Genomic DNA, 17,341 nt, shown 5'->3' with positions numbered 1-17,341 from the left:
GTTATTGCAAGCATTTTATTTCCAATTGCTCAATGTTCAAGTTTTTGTTTGTGGCTATTTCAAAGTAAAATATTGTCATTTTGCTTTTAATTTTAATACTGCTTCCACTATGTGTTGATAATAGCATCTGAAGGCAAAAGAAACTGCAATGTGATATCAACAGAAGATAAGACAACGGTTATTAATAAATTGGAAAACGGTGAAACTAGTGTATTTGTTGCTAAGATTTTTAAAAGCAACCAATATACATAAAGAGCAGAAAAAATAATATTTTGAAGTTTGCTTCAAAGTTAGATAACTGTTGGATTCTGAATGAAGAGAAATGGAAATTGTTAATACATCATTCAGAGTCCAACATAATCTAGCATTCCCTGAGCAAATTTTTTTTTTTTTAACTAATAGTCTCATGTTCATAATTTGCTATTTATGTAATTTCTTTCAAGTTATGTTAATTAATATTTATTTATTTATATTTTTTGGGATAAATTACAGTTATGAAAAGCTGTGTATTAAAATATCAATTATTTTGTGAATTTAATTCCTTTAATATAATGTTAAAAACTGTAATATGTGCATTTTTAATGTATCCAGGAAATTCCTTAAGATAACACTTGATTGGCTGCTATAAGAAATTATGTTACTTTTAGCTAGCGCGTGCCTTAGAGTGTGTGACTGTACAGGATGCACGAAGCTAGTTGGATATAAACAAAACCAGTTAGAACCAGATTTTGGCAGGAAAGGAGAGTAGGATTTGAAAATGTAAGACAGATGGGAGTAAGGAAACAGGCAAGGAAGGTGGACGATTAACATGGCATAAACGGAATAAGGAGGACTTGGAATCGATTGGCACTTTGACTTACCTCTTTCGGAATTCTAATCCTACTGTAATTTCCTATTGCCTTGCACTGGAATAATGCAGATCAAGGGATAATAAGAATAAGAAAAGAAAGAAACTGGAAGTTAAGTTGGACCAGTGCAAAAGGATATATTCTCCCGAGTCTATTAGTCAGTTACGGAAACAGAATGTTCTTTTAAGTTTGTGTAGTTTCAAAGTGAAAGTCAACAAGAATTTAAGTGTGTTCATAGGATTCTCGATGTGAAGCTATACTGCTTATGCCGGTAAGATTATCTTTTCTATTCCGAGTGTGAAGTAGCGAACTTATTTCCGGCAAACATAAATTAATCCTTATCACTGTATTTATCTATTCAAGATCGAATGTGTGATGTAGTGAGACATTTCCCTTTTGTCATGCCAAATATTGTACCATTTGGATTAACAGTTCAAGACTGAAAGAGTGATATAGAGAAGCCTGTTGTAAGAAACTTAATATAATATTGGAAACTGAAAATTCTGCGAACTATTTTGCTAGGTTAATAGAACTTTGAAATCTTCAAATGAATGTCTGATGGTTTATATTTTATAACTGTTCTGAATGGTTAAACTGAGTTGATATTTAAACTATATTGAATAATAACTTTAATCAGAGTGAAGTTGTGATAAGAATCCCTGATAATAAGAAGAATATAATCCATAAGCATACGTTCTAATCGTAATTATTATACTCAGCTGAGTAGTTTACTAGTATCTCAATGAAAACTTAATTATTGTTTAACTGTATTTTCCAAACTAGAAATTTTTGCTTTCGTGTAAATTTATGTGACACTGCATTAAATAATTTTATTTGAATTGAATCTTGTTTTTGCCTGATTTCTTCATTGCACCGCTCATTAAAATAATTCGAATCTTAGCAGGAACCCTATATAATAAAGAGAACCTCAGCCTAAAATTAAGTTAGTAATAATATAGATTGGTTGATGGTTGATTCCTCAACGTTGCTCATGAAAATTTGAACATAGAGTGGCGCAGTTAAAAATAAATATTCTCTGTGTTCGAATGAAGAGTCAATCAACAACTAGAATACACATCGGAGTAGAAAGTAGGATCCAACACAATAAACCTTAGGCCCAATTAGTTTGGATAATTTATGTTCTATTTTATTTTATTCAGTTGGGTTCTAAAATAGTGACCATAGTAGACCGTTAACCCTCTCTAAAAAGTAATTACTGTAAGTTGACACTACAATCAAAACTTTAAGATGTTAGTTATGGGAAGAAATTAATTAATATAAATGTAAATTGAAGATTTTAGTGGACATTTTAGTGAGAAGAATTTACTGGATTAAGATGGAGGGAATTACCTTGACATTGCATGAGATTATGTTGAACAAGGGTATAATAGCAGTAGATTTTATAACTAGATTAGATAGCTGAAATATTATTATTATTATCACCCAAGACCCCCATAGAGTCAAAAGATTCATCTAGAAGGTCCTTTTATCATACACATAGTTCATCATACAGCACTTTAAACACACTCAAATTCTCTGCATACACCACACTCTCAGGCAAGGATTCCAATCATTCACAACTCTACATGCAAAAAACCTGCTTCTCACTCCCCTGCTCACACCCTCTTTATACAGTTTCCAAGGATGACCTCTGGTTCTTCCCTGATGTCCCACTGTTTTCTGTAAAACCTCTCCAACATTGATCCTATAACAACCCCTTACTAACTTGTAGGTCTTTATCATATCTCCCCTCTTCCTCCTATCCACTAGACTCTGTAAATGGCATCTTTTAAATCTTTCCTTATATTTGACATTCCAGAGGTCAGAAACTATCTTAGTCAGTCACCTCTGGACCCTTTCCAACATCTCTTCATCCTTTTGAAAACCAGGTGACCAAATCAGGGCACATAAGTCCATGTCTGGCCTAATCAAAGCCTTATACAATGGAACAAGAATCTCCCTACTTCTACAAGTCAGTATCCTCTGCATCATTCCCAGAAGTCACTGTGTTGTCTTCACAATTTTGGCAACGTGTCCCCTAAATTTCAGATCCTTATCCACTATCACTTCCAAGATCTCTTATTATATCCCAAGAACAAGTACACAGTATTGTTTTGCTTGTTTTATAGGCTCCATTCAGAATGCAGCTGATGTATTCCTTATTTCTTCCTATTTTCATAGTTTTCATCTTTTTATTGCTAATTTTTATGCCAAATTTGTTACAGCTGCTATTCGATTTAGTTTGAAAAACCTGGGGATACATACTAGACCTGTTTCACAGTACAGTTATCTGCATAAAGCAAAGAGCTAAGTTTGACTACCCACAATTTTCCTCCAAATTAGTCTATTACTTGTAAGCATTCCTATGCTGTCATATCTAACGTTTCAGTCTTCTAGGACAGTTCTAACTGAGTCAATCCACCTAGACTTTGGTCTTCCTCTGGGTATCTTTCCTGCCATCTTGGCAACAAACACCTGTTTTGCTAACCTTTCCTCACCCATTCTATTTAAGTGGCCATACCACCTTAGATTAGCTCTGCTGACATATTCTTGAATGCTAATAATGTCAAGTTCCTTTCTAATATCTTCATTTCTAATATAATATGATTCTGCCATTGATGCCACCGGTTCATCCCCTAATTTTTCTAACAACCCTCATATCGGTGGTCTCTAGTCTTTGATCAAGTACTTTATTTCTAACCCAACTCTCAGATCCATAACTTAAAACTTGTTTGAACACTGTCTTGAATACTGCTAGTTTGATGTTTTGACTAATTTCTCTCTTATTCCATATAAATTTATCCAGCTGGGTACCCACCATACCAGCTTTGCTTATTATGTTGTCTATTTCCAGATTTAGCCTACCATCTTCACTAAAAACTGTGCCTAAATTGCTAAAATATTTTACTCTATAGGATCTCCATTCAGAATGCTGCTGAAGTTTTCTATGCTCCTGCCTATTTTCATTGTTTGGGTCTTTTTGTTGCTGATTTTCATGCCAAATTTGTCACATCTGTTATTCAATTTAGTTAGTGAATTGCACTAGATGTGTTTAAGAGTAAAACATCATCTGCATAAAGCAAAGAGCTAAGTTTGACATCTCCAATTCTAATTAAAATGAAAGAAAGTGGCCTGAAGCCACTTTCTTTCATAATGTGATCCATATATGTGATGAATAAGAGTGTAGATAATGTATATCCTTATCTTACCCCTGATTTTACATCAAACCATCTTCCTGTATTTCCTTCAATTCTAACTGCTGACTGACACATAAATACAGACTATGGATTGCACTATATAATGTTCCATTGACCCCATATAATTGAAGTGTTTTGAAAAGCTTTTCTCTGGGAACCTTGTCGTATGCCTTTTCTAGATCTACAAAACTTAAGTAGAGATCCTTGTCATATTCCCACAATTTCCCCAACTATTTGTCTTAAAGTGAAAATCTGATCATCTTGACAACTTCTGTTTTGGCCTGAACCCTGCTTGTTCTTCTCCAAGTTTCTCTTCCACACTCTTTCTCAACCTCTTTTTCAAGTATACTTGCATAATTCTTACCTGGAACACTCAGTAGAGAAATTCCTCTGAAATTCTCACATTCAGTTTTGTTTCCTTTTTTATAGAAGGGTACAATGAGAGTTCTACTCCAATCATTGTCATACCATTGAGACTCTAAGGTTTGGTTCTTGTTTTCAAACTGCTGCAAATTTCTTCAATTATGTTTGCATGGTTGAGTCTACAGTTTACCAGTAAAAGCTGCTCGACTTTAACTCTTTTAAAACTTTCTTGCATACCATTCTTTTCAATGTGATATCCATTTTTTCCAGCTTAGTACTAAGTAATGGCCACTTCTAATTTCAAATTCTCTGTACACTCTTGTATCCTGAACCAGCATTATGATATCACTATCAACGATGACGTAGTCAATAAGGCTTTTCTTATTTCTTGTGTCTTCTCTCCATGCGAACTTGTGCACATATGCAGTTCATATGGAGAGATTTATGTTGAAACATGGCGTTAGTAATGACTAGTCAGTGTCCTGAGCAGAAGTCCAGCAAATACCTACCATTATTATTAGCTTTGCCCTTTTCTCCAAATTTTCCCAAAATGTTCCTATATGCCTGTGCTGAGATTCATTTCCTACTCTGCTGCAGGTCTCCAACAAGATCAACTTTTTCCATTTTCTTTATGTCAGCCCTGTTCTAATGACTTAAAAAACTCCTCCACTTCTTCCTTAGGAGAACCTTCTTTGGGCCATTAATTTTTTGATCTGAGATTTAGTGCGATCATAATCTAAAGGGAGTCTCTGGAAATGATATCCATTTTTCTATTGTATTCACAGGCCTTGGCACTGCCATTATCAGCTCTGGTGAGGATTATAATGTTATCTTTGTGTAGTTTCTTGAGCACTGATTTGGCAGGATGAGAGATTTCTTTTAGAAGTTGAAGATCTATCTAGAAAGAATGCTGGCAACATGAAGCCAAATTCTGTCTATTTCGGGAGCCAAGTTACAAATTTTTTGTGTTTGTGTGTTACAAGTCTCATATTGTACTCCCTGAAGATGAGCACTTTATTGGAGTATTAGACAAAATATTGGAAGAATTAAATAGTATTTTTAATACTTTCTCCATTAAACCTCTAACATGAAAATGCATGTAATAATAAGGGAATGGAATTTCTAGAATTCTTGAGGGACAAATGTCTTAGGCAATATATAATAGAGGGAACAAGAGTTTTGGATTTGGTCATAGCATCAGAAGAGCTGATAATAACTGAGATGACATCTCCTCCTCCCCCAAGTTGGAAAGCGTGACCATGTGGTTTTGACTTGGAAGATGAAGAGACATGCAGAAGTATCAAAGAAAAGGGAACATATGTGGAATTAATAGGCAGATGATTATAACAGTCTTAGATATCAACTTGGGGCAGTCCCATGAAGGACAGAATTGAGAAGGCCAGAATATCATTAGTGCTTGGGAAATAGTGAAGGAATATTTGTTAGCAGCAATAGTAAGCTGTATTCCACGAGTGAAGAAGCGGACACAATTTGGTGTAAAGCAAATGGCAAACAATATCAAACAGGAACTGTAGGTGAAAAAGAGATTATGGAAGAGATATAAAGAGAGGGGTAGAGACAGAGGTGTAGCTAGGGTGGGGAAGAGGAGACGGTCTGCCCTGGGCGGCACTTTGGACCTTTTTGAATTTTTGTAGTTAATTCTAAAATATAGTCTCGAGAACTCATTTCCAAATATTGCAAATTTTCCTCACAATTGCTGTAAATGTTGCTAGTTGTGAGAGGAGTTTTTCTAAATAAAATTGATTAAGAATTATCTATATTACTATGAAATAACTTCGAAAATGTCATCAACGATTTTGCTAACATAAAAGCAAGAAAAATAACATTTTAGAATGTTGAAATTAAAGTTTTACTTCAAAAAAGTAAATACGTTGTTTTGACTTTTTGTAGTATTTTTGGTATGTATTGAGAAGGTGGCAAACTCAGGGACTGCCCCGTGCGGCAAAAGCTCTAGCTACACCACTGGGTGGAGAGCAGATGCATGAAGAATATAAGACTCAGGCCAGGAGAGTGACTAGTATGGCGAGGAAGGTAAAACTGGAATATGAGAAGAGATTGGCACTAAGATCCAAAGAAAATCCTAGGGAATTTTTTTGCTATGTGGCACGTAGGAGGAGAAAAAATGATTGTGGAAGAATGACATTGTGTGATAAAAATGGGAATAGAGTGACTGATGCAGAGGACATAGTGGAGTTGTTCAATGAGCACTTTATTGGAGTATTTCATCCTGGAGAAGAAGATTTTAATACTAATTACCAGAGGGATAGGACAGGTTCAAGGTTTAGAGGTGCAAGAGGAGAGTGTGTTCCAAATACTGAGTACTCTGGATGTCAGTAAAGCTGTGGGACTGGATGGTATTTCACCACGGGTTTTGAGAGAATGTGGTAAAGAACTGACAGCTTTGTTGACCTGGCTCTTCAATGAAAGTTTGGCTGTGGGAAAGGTACCCAAGGAATGGAAGGAAGGTAAGATAGTGCCATTGCATAAGGGTGGTAGCAGACTGGAAGTGTCTAATTATAGGCCAGGTTTGTGTGTCATCAGTGGTTGTTAAGGTCTTGGAGAAATTAGTGAGGGACTATATACAGCGTTGGACAGATGAGGGTAATGTTATCTGTGAGGATCAACAGAATTTGTTAAGGGGCACTCTTGCTTTATTAATATGATTGCCTTTTATAAGTTATTTATTCGTGTGTGAACTACAGAAAATGTAAGAGCATACATATAAATGATGATACATTTAAAGAAATAGACATTAAAAGAATAGGAATTAAAAGCATACATTAAAAGAATAGGAATTAAAAGCATGCATTAAAAGACAAAAAATGCCACTTGCATGAAATATTAAGCAAAAATATAAAATGTCAAATTTCACTCATCCAGTGACTAATATACTTTAAAGCTGTTTCATTACACTGCATTAAATCTTCTCGGGTACATATATTATTAATGTCTATTAAGCAGCATTGCAGAAGATGATCCATGGTTTGTGTTTCACAATGTGAGCAGCTGTCATTGTCTGTGTAGCCCTATCTGGCCATATTCTGCTTTCATCTGCCCATTCCGAAATGAAGTCTATTCTGTGTCATTCATCTTTGCCGGTCAAGATGTAAGCCAGAAGGAAGAGACTTGCTTAAGTTCAGAGCCTCTGGAGATTGTTATTGCCACATTGTTGATCTTGTACCTTTTATGGAAACAACCAATGGTTCCACTGAGTGAATAAAACTTTTCCTTGATCTTAACCTCTTATGTACTGCAACATGTCCATAGAAAGGATGCTGTTCATCAAATAGTTGTTGTTTCCGCTCATATCTACTCTGCATAGTCGTTCTGATGTGAGGAGGTACAATACCAGACAGTGAGTATAGATGGTTCAATTTTTGTAGATTTAAGGCAGCCGGTAATGTGCCAACGTTTCATTAAGAACCTTATCAATAATTTTGACATGTGATGATCTTTCCCAAACAGGGATAGCATACTTGGCTGTCGAAAAGCAGCATGGCAGTGCAGAGGTGCGCAGTACTTGTGGATTTGTTCCCCACTAAGATGATGCTAATCGGTGCAGAATATTATTACGTGTTTGAGTTTTAGCTGCTGTCTTCTCTATGTGTCACTTATAATTTAGGGTCGTATCTAGTGTAACACCTAGGTAAGTTGGATTTGGAAAACTGACCAGTTTCACAACATTCCATTCTATATTCAACTCTCTCTCCTTGCCTCCCTATTATTGAGATGGAAAGGACACATTTGGGTTTTACTGGGATTTGGTTTCAGTTGGTTTTCCTTATAGTAAACTGTAAGGGTTTCTAGCTCTTGTGTGAGCTGCTTCTCAATGTCACCAAAGGATTTTGCTTGATAAGCTATTGCTCGGTCATCTGCATATAAGAAGGTTCTTGACTGTGGGTTTATAAGTTGGTCATTAGTATATATATATATATTGAAGAGGAGAGGAGACAGCACACTTCCCTGAGGTATACCATTTTTCTGGATATGCCATCTGCTCTTTTTCCTTGAAAATCAACAAAGAATCTCCTGCTGAAAGCAGCGACCTAAATATCTCCACTAACCGATAGCTGTTTGTCATGCTGTAAATTTTGACTATAAGCTTTCTAAGATTTAGCGTGTCATATGCTGCTGTCAACTCTATAAATACAGCTCCTGTTGCTAACCCCCCCCCCCTTTCAAAGCCATCCTCAATAAACTGTGTTAAGTTTAATACTCGTCTAGTGCATGATCTTCCTAGTCTAAATCCTGCCTATTTTTTTATCAGCACTTTCTCTATTTCTGGACTTAGCCTGTTCAAGATTAACCTCTCATACAGCTTCAGTGTTGTGCATAGGAGAGCTATAGGCCTGTAGCTCTTTGGATCCTCAGCAGGTTTACCCGGTTTCAGGATAGGCATCACTTTCGTTTGCTTCTATATGCTGGGTATTTTATAATAAAGTGACAAGAGCAGTTGATGAGGGAAAGGCATATACTTCCATTTTTTTGGATTTTGCAAAGGCATTTGACAGGGTGCCACATGAAAAGCTGTTATTTAAGTTGCAGCACATTTTGGGTTTAGATGTTGGGTTAGTCTGGATTCAGGATTGGCTGTATGATAGGGATCAGAGAGTTGTGTATGGTGGGGCAATATCAAGGAAGCAGAAAGTTACTGAGCCCTGTGGAACCCCACTGGGGTTCCACAGGGCTCAATACTGGGACCTGTATTGTTCAACCTTTATATCAATGACATTGTCAGTGTATTGCAAGGGGATATTCAGTTGTTTGATGATGCGAAGCTGGGAAGGGTTATTAGTAATAGTGCAGATGTGGCAGCCCTGCAAGAGGATTTGACTAAACTAGGCAGATGGGCAAATGAATGGGGGATGTAGAATTAATGCAGCAAAATGTAAAGTCTGTGATACATTGATGGGAGGAGCATAATTGGAGGAGCTGTACTGGAGGAAGTAGGAGAGAGAAGAGATCTGGGTGTGATGATTGATAGAAAACTGAAATTTACACAGCATATTGCAAAGGTGGTGAAGATAACCCAGAGGATTGCTGCAATACTGAGAAGGACGCTGACCTGCAGAGATAAAAGAATTATCATTCCATTGTATAAGACCCTGATCAGACCACACTTAGACTATTGTTCTCAAATTTGGTCCCCAGGATTTGGAGGGGATAAATTAACTGTGGAAAGGATACAGAGGCAGATAACAAAGATGGTTTCAGGACTGTACAATGTTAGGATCGGCTGAGGTAATGTGGACCGCAGAGTTTGGTGGATAGAAGGAGAGGTAATATGATGAAAGCTTTTAAACAGTTGAGAATCAGTTACAGGATGGACACTGGGGAGTTCTTTTGCTTGGTGGAACAGCGGAAAGGAGCAATAAGAAGGGGGCCATCCCTAGAAGTTATGGAAGGAAGCTGTGAGCAAGAGGGTAGGAGTGGTTTCTTTGCACGGAGGTTGGCCGAACTGCAGAATGCATTGCCTGATAGAGTGGTGAGAGCAAGAACGGTCAATGATTCAAGGAGTAGTATGATAAACTTTGTGTTTCCTAAGAAGGACCTCCCATGATGAGTCTCCTGAGGCCTGAATAATAATGATGAGTTTCTTACATCATTTAAGTCTTAACACACAGATGCATTGTCATAAAACATAAATATACTGCTAAAACCCAACCTTCCTTTAACAAACCTATGCTGATAATCAGAGAAACGCTACTGTTCCTAGCCCTCATTCCTATTCAAATACCAAAGTCACACAGACACAAAGATTGGCCTATAATTCAAAGACTTCAGTGTAATCTCTCCCCCTTTGTGAAGTGGAACAATTTTGTCTTTTTACAACTCCTTTGTAACATGTCCCCCAAGACTTTTGTTAAAAAAAAGTATGTCAAGGATGTCATTAACATCCCTGAAGATGCATAGTGATATTTTTTGAGTCCTACTATCTTATTATCATAAATTTAGAAATTTATTTAATTCCTCATATAACTCTGTTTCATGCAATAACATTAATTAATGAATCACATATGTTAATAATAAACTTACTTTTCCAGATGCCATTGAGTCTCCTGGGATAAATAAATCTGGATATATATTCTTTAAATACCAGTCAAAGCTTTTACATTGCAACCTTTGCCTCAACTCTTTACGGCTGCTGACATGAGTAAAATTACCTACCTAAAAAAAAAAAGTTTCAAGTGGTGCTGAATAGCTTCATTCTTGTAATCACAAATGATGTACACACATGCACTCAAACTGTACATTTATCATCATCATCATCACCATGTACTGTATCCTCTCAAAGAGTATAGCAGATACTATGAGATTCCAAGACACTCGTCGTTTCATTACTAGTTGCCTATCGACAATTTCTTCCAGACTGGTCTGTTATATAAGCCTCTGTAGCTCGGTCAGTATAGACAAAGCCCTTTGGTTGGAAAGACATGGGTTTGAATCCCATCTAGGATGCAAAGAACTGTTATCAGGGCTTTTCAACTGCGGTGAGATAGCCAGTCTCATATGGAGGTGGCAGGATTTTTACTCCCAGAAACTTGGGCTTTTTGTCCCACACCCAGGCAAACTGGCCAGTAGAATACATGCAGTTTACAGACAAAAGAATACTTATGGGCATAGGGCTAACCACCTTATACACAAATTATGGTTATGAAATCCAAGTATGCTTGGAATGTCGTGGATGCTCAAGTGCCTGCTAGAACCACTGATGATGATCTGTTATATGATAAATCTGATTTCATCAGTTCTTAATTTTCTACATTCTAAAACTTCTAAATGCATCAATCAATCCATATCTTAGTTGTTGTTTTTTTCCAACCATGAAAAAATCCTAAGATATTGATTTCTCCATGACTTACTCATTCCAAGAAATCCAGGTGACCAGATCTATGCACAGCAATCCAGATTTTACCATAACAAAAACTTATAAAGAGGAATAACGACTTCCTGATTTCTACTTGTTCTGTGCAAGAGTTCTGTGCTCTCACTTACACCCTTCTTACTTTACATTAATGACCTTCGTTCTCTGACTTCAAATCCTATTCAAAGCTTTGCTAACTTCATTTTTCTTCCTCATTTCATAAACCCTATAGTACTCTAATGTTAAATGCCTCAAGATCTTCCATAACCAGTCACTTAAACGCTGATCTCCTCAACATCCTTAAATGGAGTGAAGACAAATTAGTAAATTTCAATGCTGAAAAAACTCAAGCCTGTCTTATTACCTGCAAGAAAAATCCTACATTATCCCTTCTCACTTCTGATAATGTTCCAGTTTCCTTTCAAGATCAGTGGTATCTTCTTAGATTGACTGTCACATCCAGTTTATCCTGGCACAAACATACTATTTACATAGCCTCCTTAGCCTCTAAAAAAACTTGGTGTTCTTTTCTGTTCTAAACATTACTTCTCTTTCTCTCAACTCCTAACACTTTACAAGTCTCAGATCTGACCTTGGAGTACTGTTTCCACATTTGGGGTGGTGCACTGATGATCTCCTTAATGATATTCAGAAGAGGCAATCTGTTTAATCGATGACCCTTCCCTCACAGACTCCCTTCAGTCACTTTATCATAGGTGCTCTGTGAGGGAAGGGTTGTCTATTAAACAGATTGCCTCTTCTGAATATCATTAGGGAGATCATCAGTGCACCACCCTAAATGTGGGAACAATACTCCAAGGTTGATCAGATCTGAGACTTGTAAAGTGTCATTGGATTAGCCAGTGGCTGCTCTTGCTCTTGCATGTTAGAGAAATGGTAGCAGCCAATTCAGGGGAGCAATGCCCATGAAATGGCTGCTACCATTCTGCTAACCATGCAAGAACAAGAGCAGCCACTGGCTAATCCATATGCTGTCCAGCTCCAAACACACAAAACTAACTTCTCATCAGCTTCCTTCATTCCATCCACCTCTTATTCTTTCGAAATCTCTTCCATACTGTTTTTTTCCACTGAGTACAACCTACCACTCTTTAAGAAACATATCAACAAGCTACATTTTCTCCTTAATCACTTGCCCACACATCGCACTATTATAGGTCTTGTGATCTTTCATGCATGGGGGCCATCATTAAAAAAAAAAAAAAAAAAAAAAAAAAAAAAAAAAACTCTGACCAATTCTCATCCACTGCTGATTCTTCTAATAGTGCCATTGCATAAGGGTGGTAGCAGACTGGAAGTGTCTAATTATAGGCCAGTTTGTGTGTCATCAGTAGTTAGTAAGATCTTGGAGAAAGTAGTGAGGGACCATATACAGCAATAGGCAGATGAGGGTAATGTTATCAGTGAGAGTCAACATGGATTTGTGAAGGGACGCTCTTGTTTTAGCAATATGCTAGCCTTTTATGATAAAGTTACATAAATTCCCTTTCCGACTGCTGCAGTCATTGCTTTTCCTGTCCAACAAAAATAATGCCACAATTTCTGGCATTAACCATTCCATATTATTACTTCTCTCTCTCTCATCATTATATGAGAAATCAATTAATATGATTTATTCTATGTCCATTGGTTTGTTCAGTGTCTAAAAATTCACTTTATTTCTATACACCATTCACCAATAGCACTATTTGCAGAAACTGATAATACATACATTTAAAAAAAAAAAAAATGTATAGAATTATATAGTAAGCAAGAAAAGTATTCTATGTGCACTTACCACACTGTATCCAGTTCTTTCATAAAAATATTTTGCATATTCATCCATCCACACATTAGCTACACGAGCCAAATTCTGAATAAGTACTGTTTTTTCCCATTTATAAGGTGTATATTTTCGGAAAACATGACCCACATGAGAACACGGTACAATCTCTACTGATCCTCCACACATCCAGGTCTGGAATAGTTGAATAAAAAATAATGTCATTCAGAATCCATTATAAACACTGAAAACTAGTCAAAATTTAAAACAGGATGATAATTTGGTTAGGTAACAATGAGTTGGATAACTTGTCAAAATGTTAGAAGATTCCAATGTATAAGGAGCCATTTCCTTTTAAACCTACCCTCAAGGCTTCAAATTACATTCAAATAGTCATTCTATCAATTTTCTGAAGCAAAAGTGTTGTCTGTATCCCTTGAAATCGATAAAATTGAGTATCGTGCAGCTACAAAATCCTTTATAAAAGAAGGTTTAATGCCAAAAGAAATTCATTCGAAGTTCATAAAAGTTTATTGGCATTCTTCTCCTTCATTTTTGATAATTAAGAAATGGGCTGCCAAGTTTAAACGTGGCCGTACCAGCTTTGAAGATGATCCACGTGAAGGATATCCAAAAAGTGTAACAACACCAGAAATCATTGGTGTCCTATCTAGGTGGAGCGCCCTCTGTGAGGACGCTCCACCTAGATAGGACTTTAGTGTCACCCACGTGGTTGGGCTTAGTATTGTAAGTTTTTGTGTGCATGTTACATTAATTGTGTTTGTAATCCCCGTAGATGTCCTAGTGACTAGGAGGAAATATAGGAAGTATTAAATTCTATTTTAATTCTTTTTGACTGTTGTAAAAAATCCATTAAACCTCCAACATAATTGTGTCACTATAAATTTGATCATTTGTTTAAAGAAAGTGCTGAGACCTTACTTTACTGTCCAAACTTTAATCAGAATGACTGCCTCTCACTATCGAAGATATGGAAGAATCTTATTCTAATCACACATCATTAAAAAAAATTTTAATACAGTTGATGAATAACTAATAATACAATGTTTCCTCAGTTATACTTTTTGACGTTTTGTGTATGACCATGCAGCTCTCACTGTTTCAAATGAATCCATTGTTTGAGTACTACCTTGTAATTAATGTTGCCACTGATGATAATGGACAATAATATTTGGGTTGGAATGTATGACTTTAAATAAATATTATTTATTATTTCCTTGTGTTTTTGTGTGAATTAAAGAAACCTCATGGCAAAGCATCTTTTAAAGAACATACAGGAAGCCCACTCACACAGGCAAATACATTCACAAATTTTTCTATCACTCTCCCTCTCAAAAATATGGTATCATTAAAACACTAACCAATAGAGCCTATAACCTTTGTTCCAATGAGTCCTCTCTTACAGCAGAACTTAATTATATATACCACACCTTCTTATCTAATGGCTACAGTTCCCACAGCATCAAAAAAATAATCAATACTTCCCCCAGTCCTCAACCTTCTTTGCAGAAAGATTTAGTAATGCTATAATCATCCCATATGCCAAAGATCTTAAGAAAAAAATAGCCAGAATCATAAAGAAATACAACCTCTGCACAGCTTTCAAGCCCCACCAAAAACTTGATACCCTTATCTGTTCTACTAAAGATCAGCTCTCTCATCCTCAGTACCTAGACTTTATAAAGTGCCTTGTTGCTGTGAGTTGGCCTACTATTTTATAGGATGAAAAATAATAAAAAAATGTATTATTTTTCATCCCTGCAGATGCTGGCTGATCTTCCAGATCAGCCAGCATCTGCAGGGAAAAACATAAAAAATACATCTGCAGTCATGACTATGGTCAACCAGGCCTTGCAGATGTGGTTCATAAAATCAATTGCAAAAAGACAACCATGCGCCATCATAGTAAATTGTAGAAAAGAAAGACTGTTTTTAGAATCTGCAGCTGATCTCAGAAATCAGCTATGGAAAACACTAATACTTCAAGATTCCAGTTTACATCCTAGGCCACCAACAGGTATCCACAGAGGGGTACCCCACCTATTTAGGACTGTAGTCTTTTGTCTACGTGTTTAACTTAGTTGTTGCCTTTGTGTGTATTACGTCTCATATTGTACTCCCTGATAATGTCTCAGTGATTGAGAGGAAAGATTGGATGAATTAAATATTATTTTTCATCCTTTCTTAGTGTGTATTACTCCATTAAATCTCTAACATGACAATGTTCCTGTGACTGACACAAATAATGAAAGCATTAAACAAGTCTGAATTCTTTCCAAGTGAGGTTTTGACTCTATTAAGGCTTTTAACATGTCTATGTCTTCTGCTAGTTCCACCTCATTTTCATTGCTGTTTTTTCATCTTATACTGATAAATGCCTGTCTTCAATTTTCTTAAGTTGTTTTAGAAGGTGTTTTATACTATTTGCACTGACTGAAAACAATAATAATCTAGATAAATTAGTGGCATCTCTAAGTTACAAGTACTCATATCTGGTGAATATGGAGGATGCTCCAATACTTCCCATTGCCACCTGTCCAACATCTCTATCACCAGTTGTGACATAAAGATGTGTTGTGCACTGTCATGCAGCAAACATAGTGAAAACTCATGAAAAAATTTGATCACTTTCTCTTTAAAGACAGATGGAAATGGTACTCCAGAAATCATCAATAGTACTGTGCATTAACAGATTGCCCTTTGGACACTTGAATGTTTTAAGTGACTATGAGCATGACTTTAACTTTGCTGGGTTCCAGGCAAAGTTTTTTTTTTTTTTTTTTTGGAATGGGGTGATCCTGAATGGTTCCTTCATTGGATTGCCTCTTCAGTTCAGTCTCATAAGCCCTTTCATCAATGGCTACGATATGATTCAGGAATGTATTCCCTTCATTTTCATATCATTCTAGATGAAGGACAGCAATCACATACCTGTGCATTTTTGAATCTCAGTCAAGTGATGTGGAGCTCAACGAGCTGAAATTTTGTGCATACTGAGCCTCTCTTTTAGGATAAACCACACTTTGGTAATTTATCCCATTTTCCTGGACCAACTAGCAAACAGTCCATTGCCAATCAACTGTGAGCAGTCCCCTGAACAAGCTCAATATGTTCATCTGAAATGGTGGATCACCCTGATTATCCAAGTGATCTCTCCTCACATGAAATGCACTCTCCAATCTTGCAACAATCTGGTACAATAGAGGACTGTTGCCACAGGCTTACCTAAGGCCATGATAACATTTGCTTGCAGTATTACCTCATGCAGCCTGGACTTTGACCAAGGATCATTGTTCTAATCTTGTGAATATACCTTAGAGCAGTGGTTCCCAAAACGTACGCCATGCCACCCTAGGGAGCCACAGCGTCCTCACAGGGGCGCCGTGATTACAAAATTTTCATAATTTTATTTCCATTTTCAATTCAAAGTGATAGGACGCACCATCTAGCGGACCTGGTGCCAACCAGTAACTCACTTAGTAATAACTGTTTGCAGAAGCCTCTAAAAATGGTTACTAGATGGTGCTCTACAATAATTAAGTTTCTTAATTGTTTTAGTATTTTCTCGAACTTTCTCGGTACTTTGTGTTCATATATAAATAGCTGTCGCACGGTCTTAGTGTTGAATTAGTTTTTTGGAGATTGTATCAACTGAATACTGTTGTGATTTAGTCAAGTGAAGTTTTTGAAGTATTTCTTCTCATATGTATTTTTAAAAATGGATGTTTTTACTAAACAGTAATAAGCGTTGTGAGAGAGAAAATAAAGAGGGCACACTGTCAAATAGTGGCAAGAGTGTCAAAGAAGCGTAAATATCGAAAATACGATGACAGTTATTTGGACTTTGGTTTTACGTCGACAGAAGTCAATGGTGAAGGAGGCTGCAGTGTGTACTGTGTATGACAGTTTGGCACCAGAGTGCATGCTACCAAGTAAGTTGAAACACCATTTGGAAACCAGTCATCCCAGCATGGTTCATCTCGTGATTATTTTACCAGAAAGTTAAAAGAGTTAAATCAACAAAAAGGTAGTTTTTATAAGCAGGCATCAATACTAAGCAATGCTTTGCTATCATCTTACAAGGTGGTACATAGAATCGCAAAATATAAGAAGCCTCATATACCATTGCAGAAGAACTCATTCTACCGGCTGCTGTAGATATGGTAAACATTATGATCACTGAGCTGCTTTCAAAAGTACCTTTGTCCAATAACACTATCACTCGTAGAATACAGCATATAGC

The 17,341-nt window shown here is 36.6% G+C and overlaps 1 protein-coding gene across 4 annotated transcripts in view; it reads right to left on the bottom strand.

Annotated features, from left to right (window-relative positions):
* The window catches only part of LOC150100148 (putative polypeptide N-acetylgalactosaminyltransferase 9), a 187,151-nt gene that overhangs the window by 26,195 nt on the left and 143,615 nt on the right, over window positions 1-17,341 (bottom strand). For 3 of the 4 annotated variants that reach the window (XM_090402384.1, XM_090402385.1, XM_090402387.1), the window contains 2 exons: window positions 13,093-13,272; window positions 10,466-10,597 (listed from right to left, as the gene is read on the bottom strand). In XM_090402384.1, the coding sequence (XP_090258510.1) occupies window positions 10,466-10,597; window positions 13,093-13,272 (312 nt within the window). The remainder of the gene's footprint in view (window positions 1-10,465; window positions 10,598-13,092; window positions 13,273-17,341) is intronic. The other variant, XM_090402386.1, reaches the window with a different exon arrangement.

Source organism: Typopeltis vanoorti, chromosome 13 (genome assembly GCF_054136105.1).
Source record: "Typopeltis vanoorti isolate ZY-2024b chromosome 13, IOZ_Tvanoo_1.0, whole genome shotgun sequence".
Lineage (NCBI taxonomy): Eukaryota > Metazoa > Arthropoda > Arachnida > Uropygi > Thelyphonidae > Typopeltis > Typopeltis vanoorti.
Note: the sequence above shows the minus strand (reverse complement) of the source record. Positions and strands in the feature narration are given on the sequence as shown.